This window comes from Fusarium flagelliforme (assembly GCF_020744385.1).
Source record: "Fusarium flagelliforme strain FIESC 12 MPI-CAGE-AA-0113 chromosome Unknown B0J16scaffold_5, whole genome shotgun sequence".
NCBI lineage: Eukaryota > Fungi > Ascomycota > Sordariomycetes > Hypocreales > Nectriaceae > Fusarium > Fusarium flagelliforme.
Window position 1 is genome coordinate 3,152,538 of NW_025763507.1, and position 14,925 is coordinate 3,167,462.

Here is a 14,925-nt window from a genome sequence, read left to right on the forward strand (position 1 = left end):
CTGCGAAAGGGTGATCCCAATGTGGTTAGAAGAAAATAGTTGATGGGAGATGAAAAGTACGGCAGAGAGGTAATGGGAAGGCTTCCGACGAAGACAAGAAGCGGGGTTAGCAATTGCGGCTGAAATGTAAGCTTAAACGGTACCCCGATTGCAGTAAGCAGAAATTGACTTAATGGGATGGTTGTTTAACCAGTCATATCCCTTTATAACCCTGTAAGTCATGATGCACATTGGCCGTCTCTCATCGAATCATCATGCTACGTTGGTTCGACACTGCACTCAGGCACATTAAGATACAAAGTGACTTTATGGACTCTCAGACATGATTACCGCGCTAACTCTACTGCTCAAGCCGCAGCTTTACACATTCGTCCATCCTTGGCTACAGACCACGTCTCACTCCCAACGGCCACCGCAGCATAGAACAAATGCTCAGGATCGTGCTTCTTTTTTATCATAAGTAACTTCTTATAGTTAGCACCATAGAAGGTCTCTTGCCAATTTTGCTGCTGGAAGTCAGCCTCGTTGATATAAGCTCCAGCACCTGGTGTCGCAGCTTCAATAACAGGTTGGATCTCTTCAGTCATCTTCTTCTGGGTAGCCAGCATCTCCTCCCAGGGAGCTTCATTGTCCCAGGGAAGAGTCAGGGATACCTGGACGAGAGACTTTCGCCATTGGGGTAGAACGGAGTTGGCGCTGCTGGGGCTGAACTTTGATACATTGAGACCCACGCCGATGTAAATGACTCCCATCTCGGCAATCTTTCGTGCAGTCGGTGCGAAATCCTCGATCTTGTCGCGGGGCAGTAGACGGCCTCCGAAGATCTGCGTTCCGATTTGGATATTTCCTGCTGGAAGAGGGCCCCAGTAGTGGTCATAGTGCTCGTAGTAACTTGGGAAGTTGGTGAAGGCTGGCTCGAACTTGAAGCCAAGAGTAGTCAAAGACTCAGCGAGAGGTTGAAGGATTTTCTTAACCTCTGCTTCGGTTTTGTTATAAGCCGTAATGGCAGGGATCTGGAGGAATGAGTTCGAAAAGAAGTAGATGATCATAACACCCGAGTCGACAATCTTGGGAAGGGCAGCGTGGAAGGCATCGATGGCCTGGTAGATCATATCTGGGTGACCTTCGGGCGCGGTGATAAGAAAGCTGCCGCCGCTGACCTTGGCTTCTGGATGAGCTCGCACAGTAGCCGAGACCACTACTCCGTAATTTCCCGAGCCTGCGCCACTCAGAGCCCAGTACAAGTCACTGTTTTTGCTTTTGTTGGCTTTGACAAGCTTGCCATCGGCGGTGACAACTTCAAACTCCAAAGTGTTATCGGCTGCTAGACCGAAGTTGGTGCTCAAGGCTGAGTGGCCGCCTCCCTGTGAATATCCTCCTACGAGACCGACGGAAGGACATTCTCCACTTACAACAACGAGATCCTCAGCGTGGGCAGCACCAAGAGCCTCAAAACCTTGGACTCCAGCACCGACCTTGAGTGCCTTGCCCTTGTAGTGCTTATCCTCCCAATCAATGACTTCTGTGCTCTTCAGGTAATGAGTCCAGACGGAGAGCGCTCCGGCGCCGGTTGAACGGCCGAGGTAGTCATGGCCCGTGTTTCGGATGACGAAACGGACGTTCTTGTCTTTGGCGAACTCCAATGCAGCGATGATGTCTTTGGAAGATGTCGCGTTGACAGCGTAACGAACGTAGTTACCCAGGGTACAAGGCTTCTCTCTTGGTTGGAAGGGATCGCAGCTTTGGTTGGCGAAGATAGGTGCCATCATCGACGAGGATGATTGAGAGCTGCAGGCCATCAGTATGAGATTCGAGAAAGTGAAATTTGGGGGATTATCTTACTGGACAGAAGAGTAAAGCCACTCGCCTTGTAACCGTTTGCACTCTTCGGCATCGTAAGTCGGGTCATGGCAAGGACTTCCCAGAGGAACAGTCGCCACCAATCGACCCCCGACAGTACTATTCAAACTTTTCCAATCATCCTCAGCAGGCCAGCAATCATCTCCAGGGAAGCATTTGCAGCTGGACTCTCCCGACGCTTGGGCAAGCGCCAGTAGCGAGGCAAAAACAACACCACGCATCGTGAAATGTTGCACAGAAACCAGGATGCGAGGGATAAACGAAGTTCGAAAGAACGCGCTGATTATATAGACATTCAAGGGTTACTCGGATCTTCCGGTTCCCCTCTTTGGTACGCAGCCCGGGATCGACGCTGTGCGACAATTGGCCTTTTTGCGTTGCAATGCCTCTTGGCAAGGATGTTCAGTAGTGGAGAATTTATAGTGCTTACATCCAAGGATCGACATGGCAAAATCAGTCTGGGCAATCTCACTATGAGGATTTCAACATACATGAAGCTATGACTAGCCTTATTTGTATTTTGTGTTGACTATCTCAAATTCGTGTACCAATTGAAAGCTAGAGGCTTTAAGAGATTGTGAACCCATCATGAGCTATGGTACGACAGATGAATGACTTTTTGAAAGATTTTGGTACGAAACTGTACACCTGCCTATAAAAGTTATATAACCGAGAAGAATTATCGGTTCACCGCCCAAGTGCAACCCTCAACGCCGCATCTAGATTCTCGGCTGACATGTACCTGCATACTGATTCCTTGGGCCCTACGTTCGGGTCAAAGAAAGCACAATACCAGCTAGTATTAATATTTGTGTCTAAGTTCGCTCATCAAAAGATCTATCTGAGGCACGTTCGGGCAGTCCTCCTTCAACCCTCAACTGCGGCTATTCCTTCATCGTCCCTTGCCAACTTGGCCTGATTAAACGCATCATCTTCTTTAGGCAATTGGAGATTCACTCCGGTGATGGGCGCAGCGTTGAGTTCCACGTATCCATCGCCTTTCAAAGCCAACACGTGGCCACCAACTTGTTTGTCGGCCGAGAGAAAGTGCAAGTGATCTCCAGCAACGCTGATACCCTGCATAAAAGCCGGCGAGCGAAAGCCGATAATGGTACCCTCAATATCCTTAAACACATGAGAAGCTTGACGCTTTCCAAGCTCAGCGAGGCTTTCGCCTGGTGATTGCTGTCCGCCGACTGTTCGAACAGTGATGGACTTGAATGTGCCTTCAACTCTGAAAGCCACATAATGGTTCTTCGTGTTCGGTAGCAGGTTCGACAAGTCCTCAGTCAAGGCATCCTTGGTCGGGATCAATTTACGAACAATCGCTGTGGGCTGGTAATCTGTAGTCATGGCAAAAGGCGCAGTTTGGCTCGCACAAGCATCATCGTCGAGAGCGACAACGGAACCATCAGGCTTCATATCGTAAACAGTTCCGTCGAGGATAATCATTTCACCGACCATGTGTCGAAATGTGCCGAGGCCGTGGTCTCCGTGGCTGAGCAGGTCGGAAATGGTGATGCCGGTCTCGGCGACTCCATCCATCAGGGCTGAGACAACCGAGTACTGAAATAGCTGATTTTGTGGCATTTTGAGTGTGATACTGTGCGAGTGAGACAGGTCGATTGAGGTCTGGACTTTGTTGTAGGGATGTTGATTGGGACAAGATGTGCAGCTGTCTTTGGTCAAGGAAGTTGCTGTCCCCTGTGGGGTCTAATTAGCCAATTACAAGTGACTTTGTAGGTGAAGACGTCATTGGAGGAAAAGTGATAGTTGAGGTTGAGGAAGATACCCTACACATGGAGGCATCAAACGAGTTTCTCGAGTATCTGTCACAGTAAGTCTTTATCAATTGATAAGGCCACTACTTCGAGCTTTTCATGTATTCCATGCTGATCACACATCTCCATTTACGTAGAAGTGCATTAAGGTAGTCACCCTCCGGCGAACCAGAAGAACCGCAAAACCCTAATCGTGCCATGAGCCGTCAGCCACGTAACAAACCAGATTTCTTTCGCAGTCACAACTCACATCAAAGTAAGACACAAACACCTAAAATGGCCGTCTTTCCCCGCAATTCGGCACATTCAGCTCGCCACTTTGAGTTTGCTGTACAATATTGATGCGGCAACGTCGTGGAGAAGCCAATAAGAGTAATGTGAGATTTTCAGCTCTGTAAGCCTGCATGAATTACCTCGTAGCTTGAGCACAGCATGTGAATCTTGACCATTCCTATAAATAAGAACGGCTGTCTATCTCATTCCTTGAGGCAGCGATTGTGATCTTAGAGCTAAAGTTCATTTCATACAATTGACACATCTTGAGCAACATGGCTATCCGAGCTGAACATATCCCAGCGTTACCACGCGAGCCAATCGCACAAATCCCAGAAGGTCTTCGCATCGCCTACGCTCAGCACCTCCTCAACAAACACCTTCGCAAGCTACGCGCTAGACTCAACGAAGATGTCAGCTACTCTGAACCATTGCCCCAGGAAAGGCTGTCTCACTCTGCCCCTTCCCATGGATCTGATGAAGTCCCAGAGTACAAAGGTCGCGTGGCCATTGTTGGGGCTGGCGCGACCGGTCTGTATCTCGCAATGATGCTGAAGTATCTCAAGATCAACAATGTGGATATTTATGAAGCATCGGATCGAATTGGCGGACGATGCTATACATACAGCTTTCCAGACGACAAGGACTGTCCCCATAATTACTACGACATTGGAGCGATGCGCATTCCGGAAATTCCCGCCATGCAGTCGTGAGTACTTGAATGCCACTGTGAAACAACTGATGTGGTGAGACTAACATCACTAACAGGACTTTGAACCTCATCAAAGAGCTTGACTTACCAAAGACACAATACGTCCTCAACGCTGGGTGTGAGCCACAGATGCATTACTACTCCAATGACCCTGCAGACGCCCCAAGGTACGACAGTCTCTATTGAGTGGGTAGCCGGAACTGACAAATGACAGTGGAAAGCCGTACGAGGACAGAATTGTAGACATCATCGCAAAGCTCAGCCAAAATTGGAACGAAGAGTTCGAAGCCTTGATCGATGGCAACGACGATGACTATTCTACTCGAGCTTGGCTTATGCACACCGACCCAAAGTGAGTAGTGGATCCGTATCAGGACTGAAGACAATTGTACCTTACTGACGATGACAAGATTGACATACGAGCAAACGGAAGAAGCAGAGTCTGCCGAGACGTGAGTGCTCAAGTCAGCTTTCCAAGTCACCCACTGATATTCCTTCGCAGATCTACTGGCCTTTTTGATCAGGCTTTCATCGAGTCGCTTTGTGACTACAGCGACTTCCAAGCTGCTAATGGTAAACCATGGTGGCGTCTTGAAGGTGGCATGTCGATCGTCACAGACAAGATGAACAAGTGCATTGAAGACCCCAACTGGGTTTCTGACAACCCCATCTCACTGAAGGTCAAGACTAAGACACCAGTCGTGACTATGTCAGAGAGCAAGTCCGGCGACAAGATTGAGGTTACCTTAGCTGGTGCTACGAAACCAGAAAGCTACGACATGGTCTTCAACACTACCGCCATGGGTCCCCTGCAGCGCATGGACATAGCGGGACTGGTGCCTGGCTTTGGTCTCCCGGGCACGCAGAAGAAGATCCTCACTGGCATTCGTGCTCTTAGCTATGATCGCGCCTGCAAGGTTGCGATCAAGTTCAAGACGCGTTGGTGGAAGGATATGTACAAGACCTCCACCACTCACGATACTATCGGAGGCGTGTCAGGCACTGATCTATCGATCAGCAATGTCGTGTATCCGTCTTGGGATGACGGCGACAAGGCAGCCGTGCTCATGGTCTCGTACAGTTGGGCTCAAGATGCTACCCGCATGGGAGCTTTGATCCCAGACTACTCGAAGCAGAAACCTTGCATTGACGACACAGTCGTAAAGCAGTCGTTCCAGGATCTCGTCAGGCTGTGGTCGGAGAGTGACCCCACCATCACAGTCGACTTCCTGACGAACCAGTATGTCACCCATCACGCATACGCCTGGTCGCACGACCTATATACTGGCGGTGCTTTTGCACTTTTTGGACCCGGTCAATTCAAGTATATGTACCCCGAGTTTCAGCACATCCTCTGCGGCGGAAAGTTTGCCATCTGTGGAGAGGCACTGAGTCCTCACCATGCCTGGATTTCAGGCGCTCTTGACAGTGGATATCTCACCATGGTGCGATGGTTAGGTCATTTGGGAGACCACAAGAGAATTGAAGCTTTGAAGAAATCTTGGTTTGGAGCGGGGAAAAACGAACATACTGCTGAGTTTGATGAGGTTCTGATGTATTGGTCTGTTAAGCTTAGTAAGGAGGTGGCCAAGGAGCTGCGATAATGCGTTACTGTTCAGCCTATGTTGGAGATAGTTCAATCGTATGGAACTTTTGAGACTTTAATGCTTACGTCTGGACCTTGAATTGGATATCGATATGGCGGCGCTCGAGACCATCAGAGGGCACGGCAGGATCTTATGCCGAGCAGACACCTAGAAAAGACACTTTCACGACATGGCTGCATTAGGGAAAGTGGCATGGAGTACACTGATCTCGTTCATATCGAATGTTACCCGGAATGAACCATTGGTGTGACACCTTTGTCTCCGCCACATGGCAGGACAGGAACCAAGGTGTCGCTTACAGCGTTACACCTTACTGCAAGACCTACTGGTATGTTAGAAACGGACAAGGACAGGATCTAGGCTCATTTTACATTCCAGCTAGCCAGCTTCGGTTGAACCTAGAACCTTATGCCCCGAAACGGCCCGTCCCCGTCCAGGCACGAGCACTGGAATGGACTGGAACACCATTTCCAAAACAGAAAGACTGTGAGTGGCTTTGTTACAGGAGGTGGCAACGGCTGAGCCTCTCCACCATTCTTCAAGGATTATCTATATATAGTCAATTGTCTCCCAATCTGGAAAGTACTCTGTCTCAGACAACGCGTATTTGGCATTTCTTTTCACATCTACAGAACTGAAGTCAACATGAAGCTCACCTCAGTCTTCCAAGCCATCACCCTCCTTGCCGCTTCAGCGGAGGCTTTCAATCCCCGGGCTAGCACCCCCAAGCGCAAAGCCCTATGGAAGCCAGAAGCCGGTACCAAATGGGAAATCATCCTCTCCGAAGTGTTCAAGCTTCCCAAAGGAGGCGCCAGTAAGCTCGACTCAACAGTCCCCGTCTATGATCTCGATCTTTTCGAAAACGACAAGAGTACCTTCTCCGCCATGCAAAAGGCTGGGAAACGTGTCATCTGTTACTTCAGCGCTGGCTCGTGGGAGAATTGGCGTGATGATAAGGATGACTTCCCTAAGAAAGACCTTGGCAAGACTATGGATGGGTGGCCTGATGAGAAATGGGTGAATATCAGAAGCCCTGCCGTTCGGGCTATCATGGCCAAGAGGATCAAGGTTGCTGCTGATAAGGGATGTGATGCTATTGATCCTGATAATATGGATGGTTATGTAAGTTTACTGAAAGAGAACCTTAGATACATGCTAACATTGCTAGCAAAACGACAATGGCCTCGGCCTTACTGAAGCCGACACGGTCTCATATGTCAAGTTCCTTTCTGCGGAAGCGGCAAAGTATAACATGGTAATGGGCATGAAGAACGGAGGAGACGTCACAGAAGAGGTCCTCCCATACGTCGCATTCTGCATCAACGAGTCGTGCATTGAGTACAGCGAGTGCGACTTGTACGCACCATATATCGAGGCTGGAAAGCCCGTGTTTAACATTGAGTACCCCAATGGCGCTCCCAAGGTCAAATCCAAAGATAAAAAGAGGATTTGTTCGACCAGTGGCGCTGCCGCGGATTCTGATGGCTTCAGCAAGATTATCAAGAAAATGAACTTGGATAAGTGGACGATGTATTGTTAGAAACCAGTCACGGGGAGGTAGTCAAAGAAAAGATATTTGAGGTAAAATATGTTTTTGAAGAAGACTATTTACGTGTAACGCATCGCTCGAACGCTATATAACCATAATCATGATTGCTTAGCTGGTACCGGTGCAGCCGACGAAGTTGTTGCCAGAAGCTCCAGTGTGGGTAATGGCACCGGCATACTGGCACTTGGTGTTGATGACAACGCGATCAGCACCAGGAGAGCCTATGCAGACCCGTCAGTAAGGACACAAATGAGAATTGAACGCTGGACTTACCGCCAGTGTAGACACCGCTGGTTCGGATGGGGAACTCCTGGTAGGGACCGTTCACAATAAAGTCGAAGCCCTCGCGGTTGTTGTAGGTGTGGGGGTAAGTAGAGCTACCGGCGGTGTCATCGCTCTGGTAGTACTTGCAAGCAGCATCGGCAGCAGCTCGGACTTGAGCAGCAGTGTAGCTGGTGCTACCGCATCGGGTGGCAGACTGACGGCTCTCGATGGGGCTGGCGACAGCTACGCTGACAAGAGCGGCCAGAGAGGCGATGGACTGAAGTTGACAAGGTCAGTGATATGTCTGAGCAGAGTGATGAAGATGGGAGTCTGTACCTGGAAGAAGAGCATCTTGTAAACGGTTTACGTGAAAACTAACGAAGGAATGAGAGCGGCTTGCCAGGAGAAGTAATATCTTTGCCACCAAATTCCATCTCCCTTATATATCCCAAGCCTCCTAGAACCTCTATCTCTATCAGACCATCCAATCCTCGTCCCTCGGTGATCCACAACATTCAGACGATCAGCATAGAAAGGCAGGTGATTGATCCCACCAGTCCGATTGGTCCTGTAATCTATTCGACTCGCGATACTATCACCACCTGCTTAAAGCGGATGTAGGTCCGGCACATAGTCTCAGTCAGTGCTGCCAGTCGGAGTAAAATCCCGCACCAAAAGCGGGCCATGATCGGCATTTCTCAGTTTCATAGCGTGCCATGTGTTTAATGTGCTATCAATGATTCGCAACCATTGGATGCACTTCGGAACGAATCAAATGCCCTAGTGTGGTCTTTTTGTTATGCATCTCCGCTTTGAAACGCAGTCATATTACGCTCCTTCATTTCTCGACCTGCATCTTCTTTACTCATCACATACAACATGGCCGACACTATCAAGAAACTCCTTGCAGACGACAGCATCTCAGCGCAAGATGCTGCTCAAAAGATTGCGGGCTCTTGTATAAATGAAATTGAGAAGAATGAAGACGACTCCAAAATTGAGGATGAGCTTGATGCCCTGTGGTCGGGCATCCTTACCGCTGCCGAGCAGACCCCTCATGATCGACAAGATAAGCTAGTGCAAATCATGCAGGCGATAAAGGGACTTTCGCCAGCTTCCGAGAAGGCCAAGAAGATTTCTGTTTGGGGTGAGGAGAAGCGCTGGGATGAGCTGCCCATGTTTGGCGGTAAGGCACGAGAGCAACTCGACATTGGTAAGCATCAAGTCTCGACCTTAATCAAAATAAACTGCTAAGATATTGAAAGCTCAAGAGAAGTCTGATGAGGCATGCGTAAACGTTAATGCATTCTTTGCTCGTGTTACTGCAGCTGGAATTGACGACTTTACTCTCTACGCTATCTGGATATTGCGCGAGGCCCTTGAGGACCCTACAGCCGATGACATCGCGCAACAGACTTCTCCGAAGCTATTAAAAGCTACTTCAGTCTGGCTCGTCTATGCAAGTGACACTTTGTCCAAAGCTACCAAGGAAGGGAAGCAATTCGATGGAAAGATGGCCAGACCTGGGGCTAGTCTAAAGGATGATGTTGAATGGAGGGGTTTCTGTCAGGACAGATGGAATGCTTGGAAAGAGAGGTTGTCGCTGCTCAAAAATGCAGACCTTTCTGGGGATACAAAATCACTCATTAAGCAAGGAGTTGATAATATGACTCATGCATGAGCTCTATCAAGTGGTCACGATCATATTCGGCACTGTAAAGCCTTAGAGCTGGAAGCTACTCTAAGTAGCAAAATTGAGGAGACAAGACTATTTCCGTTTCACTCCCATACCAAATCTGCGCTTCGTATCGGAGATAGACTCAGAATAATAGCCTTCTCTATAAGCTCTCACCCATTTCTCCTCGTTTGGTGTTGGACGTACAGTACCCTGTATAAGTAGCCGATCCCGAGTGATGTCTAATACGTTTTGGAGCACTTTTATTTCACGACTAGGCACACCGGCCTTATCAAGTCCTTCAAAAGCTCTAGCGAAGGATACGGGTCCGTTCTCTTCCATACACCACTTATAATATGTCGAGTCCATCTGCAACAACCAACTTGTAACATCAAATAGCCAAACGCCGTTGCAATGGTCACGTATGCTCGATTCCTTCCACCAACGGAACTTTGATGATGCAGCTATCAGGATCGGTGGTACAAAAGGGCAATAGCTAGACCCGTCATTCGACTGGGACTCCAGTGGCGCAAGGGCGCTTTCATATGTGTAGTCGCTTCTAACAAGGGCACACATGGCCAAAATGTCGACCTGCTTGACAGCGGTCCTGACAAGTGTCATATAACAGTCGTCCGACGTTGAAATACGTGCAAGGAAATACTTTGTTGCTCGATGGTCCATCCCAAGATTCACAAACATTGGACTGAGCCATCGGATCACCTCGTAATCAAGCTCGTTTTGGATGAATGATGGTCTATACACGGCGAAGTGTTTAAGTAAAGACCACAAATTTGCGTAATTTCTTATCCTTTGACAGCCTCGTGAACCCATCAGCAGATACCTCAAGGTGAGGATATGCCCATTGGATAATGCCCAGTAAAGATCTCGATACTGAGCTTTTATCGGACGAAGAGGGCCGATCATCTGGTCGGGGAAGTATGCGCAGTCTATGCCGAATGATGGGTGTCGAAGTAAACTATGCCATTCAGGTAACGAGAAAAGATCCTCGAGATGCGCAGTATGCCGTACCCAATATTTCGTCGCATAAATGAGCAGAGGGAATTGGTCGCCAGACTGTGATTGATGACGCCTGGCCGATGCCAGAGTTGGCCCGATATCAAGTTTCGACCGCGACCTGTACCTGAGGACCTTTTCTGAGAAACTTGTTCCAATGCGAAATGGAGTCACGGCATCTAGGACCACCTTTTTGGGAATCTGCGTGGCGTCTATCTTAGGAACGACATTCCTGGAGATTGTCGTTTCGAAAACATTATAGCTCAAAAATGTTACCAGCGTCTCAGCCATGTGTCTATTCGCCTGCTTGTCACTGAAAGGCCAGTCAGTGACATCATTAGCTTTCTCTGTGCAGAAGCTCCGTGCGCTGTGATGGATAAAGCGAACGGTATCTTCTTCTTCATCGATCATCACCAGACTACCACAGAATTTCAAGATTGAGTAAATGCTATTGATCTCTCCATCTGAGCTCCAGGCTGTCTGTCCAATGGTAACGCTTGCGGCTTGGCGCAGTTGTTCAGCTGTCAAAGGCTCTCTTGCACTGACAAGAAACTTGAATATCCGAACGTGGTGTCTCTTGTAGTCCTTCAAGCTAGCCTTTGCGACGTTTCTCTTGTATGTTTCTGTGAGATCCCGAGGTAAGTCCCGAATAGCTTCGCGAACATCATGGTCTGAAACCTCGGCGCAGATTGAGTCTAGCTGCAAGGAAACCCAGAGAAACCTCAAAAATGTCAGAATACCTAGTGTACAGGGGTTTGAAGGACTCACATTCCGCATGCTCCAGCAATAAGTTCTTTTTTAACTTCCTCAACTAGATTTGGGTCACGCGTTACTAAACTTCCTTCTCTGACCCTAATATCCACTTCTGTCTCCACAAAATCCGGTATGTCTGGGTTTTGCTCTGGTATAGAGATTCGATGGTGGAATGGTCGGGTATCCCAGATTGGACCCTGTTCGAAAGTCCGCACCGATAGACAGAATGCGTAACCGAATGCTTGTATCTTAGTAACGTTTTCTAAAACGATCCGTTGTACATTCCTTTCGCACTCATCCAAGCCGTCCAAGACAATAAATACTGCCTTGTTTTTAGGTTTCGCTAACCTCAGAAGTTCGATAATATCATCAAGGTCGAGTTGGGGCACGGTGTCGGGAAAAAGGTGACTGAAAGCGGTATCGTATATGACATGCTCCAAAAGCTGTCTAGTAAGAGCACCGAATATAGTCTTTGCTTTCAGACTCTCCTCGCTATCGTGTCGTGAAAAGAAGTAGAGCGTGATTGTATGGTTATTGAGATTCAGGTCATCGACGATGTTGGCGAGTAACACCGACTTACCGGCCCCTAATTTACCCAGTAAAAGAATCGACGTCTTCCCGGAGTCATCCTTCCATTGCTGGTACGGGCGACATGTCGTTAAGATCATAGTCGTTCCGCATTTGCGATTCTGCTTCCACGTTTTGCGATAGTCGTACTGCGAACAGGCGTCCAAGAATCGAGCACGCTGCTCAGTCTTCTGTTGGTGAGCATAGGTGTCGTGTCTAGATTTGGCAAGAGCCCGGAATATAGAGTTTCTCTTAGCTTCCTCCGTCACCTGCTGATTCAACAAGACGTTCGCCTCTTCTTTAATGGCTGAAGACCATACATCTAGATCATCCTTGAAAGCCTTCATTTGAGGGTCGCTGATTGTGGACGATAAACGACTCAGAATGGGTTTCATAGTCCACGCGACAGACTGGTGACACAGCTTTGTAATGACAATAAAGTATTCGCATAGATAGCGCTGCAAGCTCTTGGACTTGGGATATAAAGATGCCATGGATTGATAGCGTGGGGCATTACGACCGATAGACATGAAGAGTAATGATAAATTCTCTAGGTATGTGAAATATCCAGTAATGACCTGTCAGCCTATGTCAGTATAAATTGTCATTGGCGACTGAATGGCGATATTCACGTGAAGTGTCATCCTAGCGGCGGCCCAAACTCCACATGCAATCAGATTCTGCCCTCCTCCAACTATAATATCGCCTAAAGCCGCAAATTGCTGAATCGCTTGAAGTGTATTTGTCATTCTGGGCCCAAAGCATCTGCCGCGACCATGTTTGCTGGTGGCTTTGAGATCAATTTCTGCGGTGAGTCGCATAACATCTGACATGGTCGGCGTTGTGCTGACAGCCCTGGCACGCGACGCTTGAAACGAAGATTTCTGTTCTGGGGTCAATGTCGCCTCAAACTCCGAGACTGCCTGAGCGAGGCGAATTTCCGGCTTGAGGCTACCAGCCTGGCGTAGTACGAGGGACATCACGACAACCTTTGCGTTGATGACAAGATCAAGGAAATTCAAGCTGGGAATGAGGGAATTTGGAAAGTGCGGCTGAGTTATGCACGACTATGCAGGGTATATGAAATGAGGCTGTGCCAACTGCCAATGAAGACGAATCTTCTGTTGGTCATCCATTCTGCTTTGACCTCACGCCTTATCGCGAACCATTCAGGCTTACTAAGCTACCAGAATACGCAAGGTAAAGATCCTTTATCAATGCCGTATCTAGAGATGAATTTACAGTGAGAAATGTAACTGTATAACATTGAATTTGATCTAGCAACTATCTAATTTCTCAAAGTACCCTCAATCTGAGGCTTGAGATAAGTCTCAATGTACTCGTCATTCCTCCAGCCAGACCAATCAGGCTTCTTCATTCCCCAAGAGTCGTCAAATTCCTGTGTACCCTGGCGAGTATAGTATCGACCGACAATAACCCAAATGAACCAACTAGCCTGAATCTCAGGAAGATACTCAGACAAGCAGCTGACATAAGTCTTGGCAGTCTCATAGTCGGGACCATTCATGGCTTGACCGAACTCAGTCAGCATGACAGGGAAGACCTCTGCGACGTTAGGGTCAGACTCGTTCATGGCCTGGAAACCCTTGTTGTAGAGGTTGTAGCGCAGAGAAGGGCAGCTGGTACCCTTGTTCTCGTAGGTGTGGATCTCGAGAACGAGCTTGTCCTTGCCATAGCCCTTGAAGTCATCACGGTTGAAGACTTCGCCGCGGGGCTCCATCTTCTCTCCGCTGTAGAGAGGAGTGACGTAGGTGTCGTAGTTCATGCCGGAGATGACGATGATGGCCTCGGGGTCAGCCTCGTGCACAGCATCAGCACCCTGGCGCATGTACTTGTACAGATCACTCCAGTGGTAGGACTCTTCTTTGAGCTTGGCGTTGTTTGTGGGCTCGCGAGGCTCATTGCGTAGAGACTGGGAGACCTTGGCGGGCCATTTCTTAGCCTGATATATGTTAGTAAGAATTATAGTAAGAGGATCGGGGATACATACGTGAGCTGCCATATAAGCACCACCACGAACCCATTTCTCAGTGTCGAACTGAGAATCTCCCCACCAGGTGTTAAGATCATCACCACCACAGCACCACTTGCCCTCAGAAATGTGGTTGTCAAGGTTGATGTAGATTTCTTGACGAAGACACTCAGCAGCAATGGCATCATAAACCTGTGTCTAGTTAGTATTGCCCACAGCTTCAAGTGGGTCCAAGCATCTCATACCTCAAGACGGGTGGTCTCAGGAGTGAAAGAAGGGTTGTTCTTCAACACCTTCTCGAGAACAATAGTACCGTTCTCCTTTCCAAGACCCTCCTCGAAGGCAGTCTTGATGTCGATGTCCTTGCCATCGTTGGCGTAGATCTGGTCAACCATCTCAGTGGCAAAGGTCAGGCGAATGGCGTTCATGCCAATGCCCTTGATGTCTGAGAGAACATCCTTGATGGACTGGTACTGCAGACCTTCGGGGACCATGACCTCACCGTGGCCGGGCCAGTTGGCACCAGCGAGGTTGACCTTCTCGTCATTGGCGTTGACAATCCATCGACCAGAGGTCTTGAAGGGTCCGTTAGGCCAGGCTGCGGCGACGTTGCCAATGAGGCAGCCAAATGCCAAAAGAGGGCTCACAAATTGTTTCATTGTGGGCTATGAAGAGGAGGGAACAAGATGGTTGGTCCTTGGTGAAGTACTGGATGGGACCTCCGAGATCTTATAGTTCTCTCATGCTATCAATTTAAGCTCATGAACACTTCATCCTCCGGAGCGGACCGACAATCTTGGCAACCCCATAGTCCCAAGATCATCGTAATAACACCTGACGTATGTATTCCTTGGTGCCATGACACGATTAACAGGGG

The 14,925-nt window shown here is 48.6% G+C and overlaps 8 protein-coding genes across 8 annotated transcripts; 3 read left to right on the plus strand and 5 right to left on the minus strand.

The window, feature by feature from the left end:
• Positions 1-229: 229 nt before the first annotated feature.
• Positions 230-2,219, minus strand: B0J16DRAFT_163616 (uncharacterized protein). The gene is made up of 2 exons (XM_046122259.1): positions 1,843-2,219; positions 230-1,788 (listed from the first exon to the last, which is right to left on the minus strand). The coding sequence occupies exons 1-2, from the start codon at positions 2,079-2,081 to the stop codon at positions 348-350; spliced, it is 1,680 nt and encodes a 559-aa protein (XP_045981758.1). The 5' UTR covers positions 2,082-2,219; the 3' UTR covers positions 230-347.
• A 373-nt stretch (positions 2,220-2,592) lies between these two features.
• On the minus strand, positions 2,593-3,677 carry B0J16DRAFT_345668 (alpha-acetolactate decarboxylase). Its single transcript, XM_046128306.1, has one exon. The coding sequence runs from the start codon at positions 3,448-3,450 to the stop codon at positions 2,728-2,730; it is 723 nt and encodes a 240-aa protein (XP_045981759.1). The 5' UTR covers positions 3,451-3,677; the 3' UTR covers positions 2,593-2,727.
• Positions 3,678-4,189: 512 nt separating this feature from the next.
• Positions 4,190-6,272, plus strand: B0J16DRAFT_289896 (uncharacterized protein; the record flags this gene model as incomplete). The annotated part of the gene is made up of 5 exons (XM_046124225.1): positions 4,190-4,623; positions 4,683-4,793; positions 4,841-4,978; positions 5,037-5,078; positions 5,129-6,272. The coding sequence occupies 5 exons, from the start codon at positions 4,190-4,192 to the stop codon at positions 6,228-6,230; spliced, it is 1,827 nt and encodes a 608-aa protein (XP_045981760.1). The 3' UTR covers positions 6,231-6,272.
• A 562-nt stretch (positions 6,273-6,834) lies between these two features.
• B0J16DRAFT_401601 (glycoside hydrolase superfamily) lies at positions 6,835-7,773 on the plus strand (the record flags this gene model as incomplete). The annotated part of the gene is made up of 2 exons (XM_046132583.1): positions 6,835-7,355; positions 7,402-7,773. The coding sequence occupies exons 1-2, from the start codon at positions 6,879-6,881 to the stop codon at positions 7,771-7,773; spliced, it is 849 nt and encodes a 282-aa protein (XP_045981761.1). The 5' UTR covers positions 6,835-6,878.
• A 35-nt stretch (positions 7,774-7,808) lies between these two features.
• Positions 7,809-8,445, minus strand: B0J16DRAFT_345672 (Ribonuclease/ribotoxin). Its single transcript, XM_046128307.1, has 3 exons — positions 8,383-8,445; positions 8,056-8,323; positions 7,809-8,003 (listed from the first exon to the last, which is right to left on the minus strand). The coding sequence occupies exons 1-3, from the start codon at positions 8,395-8,397 to the stop codon at positions 7,891-7,893; spliced, it is 396 nt and encodes a 131-aa protein (XP_045981762.1). The 5' UTR covers positions 8,398-8,445; the 3' UTR covers positions 7,809-7,890.
• A 343-nt stretch (positions 8,446-8,788) lies between these two features.
• B0J16DRAFT_163637 (uncharacterized protein) lies at positions 8,789-9,771 on the plus strand. The gene is made up of 2 exons (XM_046122260.1): positions 8,789-9,259; positions 9,312-9,771. Exons 1-2 carry the CDS (start codon positions 8,926-8,928, stop codon positions 9,725-9,727), a joined length of 750 nt encoding a protein of 249 aa, XP_045981763.1. The 5' UTR covers positions 8,789-8,925; the 3' UTR covers positions 9,728-9,771.
• A 43-nt stretch (positions 9,772-9,814) lies between these two features.
• On the minus strand, positions 9,815-13,035 carry B0J16DRAFT_270224 (uncharacterized protein; the record flags this gene model as incomplete). Its single annotated transcript, XM_046123536.1, has 3 exons — positions 9,815-11,456; positions 11,504-12,633; positions 12,688-13,035. The coding sequence occupies 3 exons, from the start codon at positions 13,033-13,035 to the stop codon at positions 9,815-9,817; spliced, it is 3,120 nt and encodes a 1,039-aa protein (XP_045981764.1).
• A 301-nt stretch (positions 13,036-13,336) lies between these two features.
• On the minus strand, positions 13,337-14,707 carry B0J16DRAFT_289905 (glycoside hydrolase superfamily; the record flags this gene model as incomplete). Its single annotated transcript, XM_046124226.1, has 3 exons — positions 13,337-14,018; positions 14,067-14,246; positions 14,294-14,707. 3 exons carry the CDS (start codon positions 14,705-14,707, stop codon positions 13,344-13,346), a joined length of 1,269 nt encoding a protein of 422 aa, XP_045981765.1. The 3' UTR covers positions 13,337-13,343.
• Between the last annotated feature and the right edge of the window lie 218 nt (positions 14,708-14,925).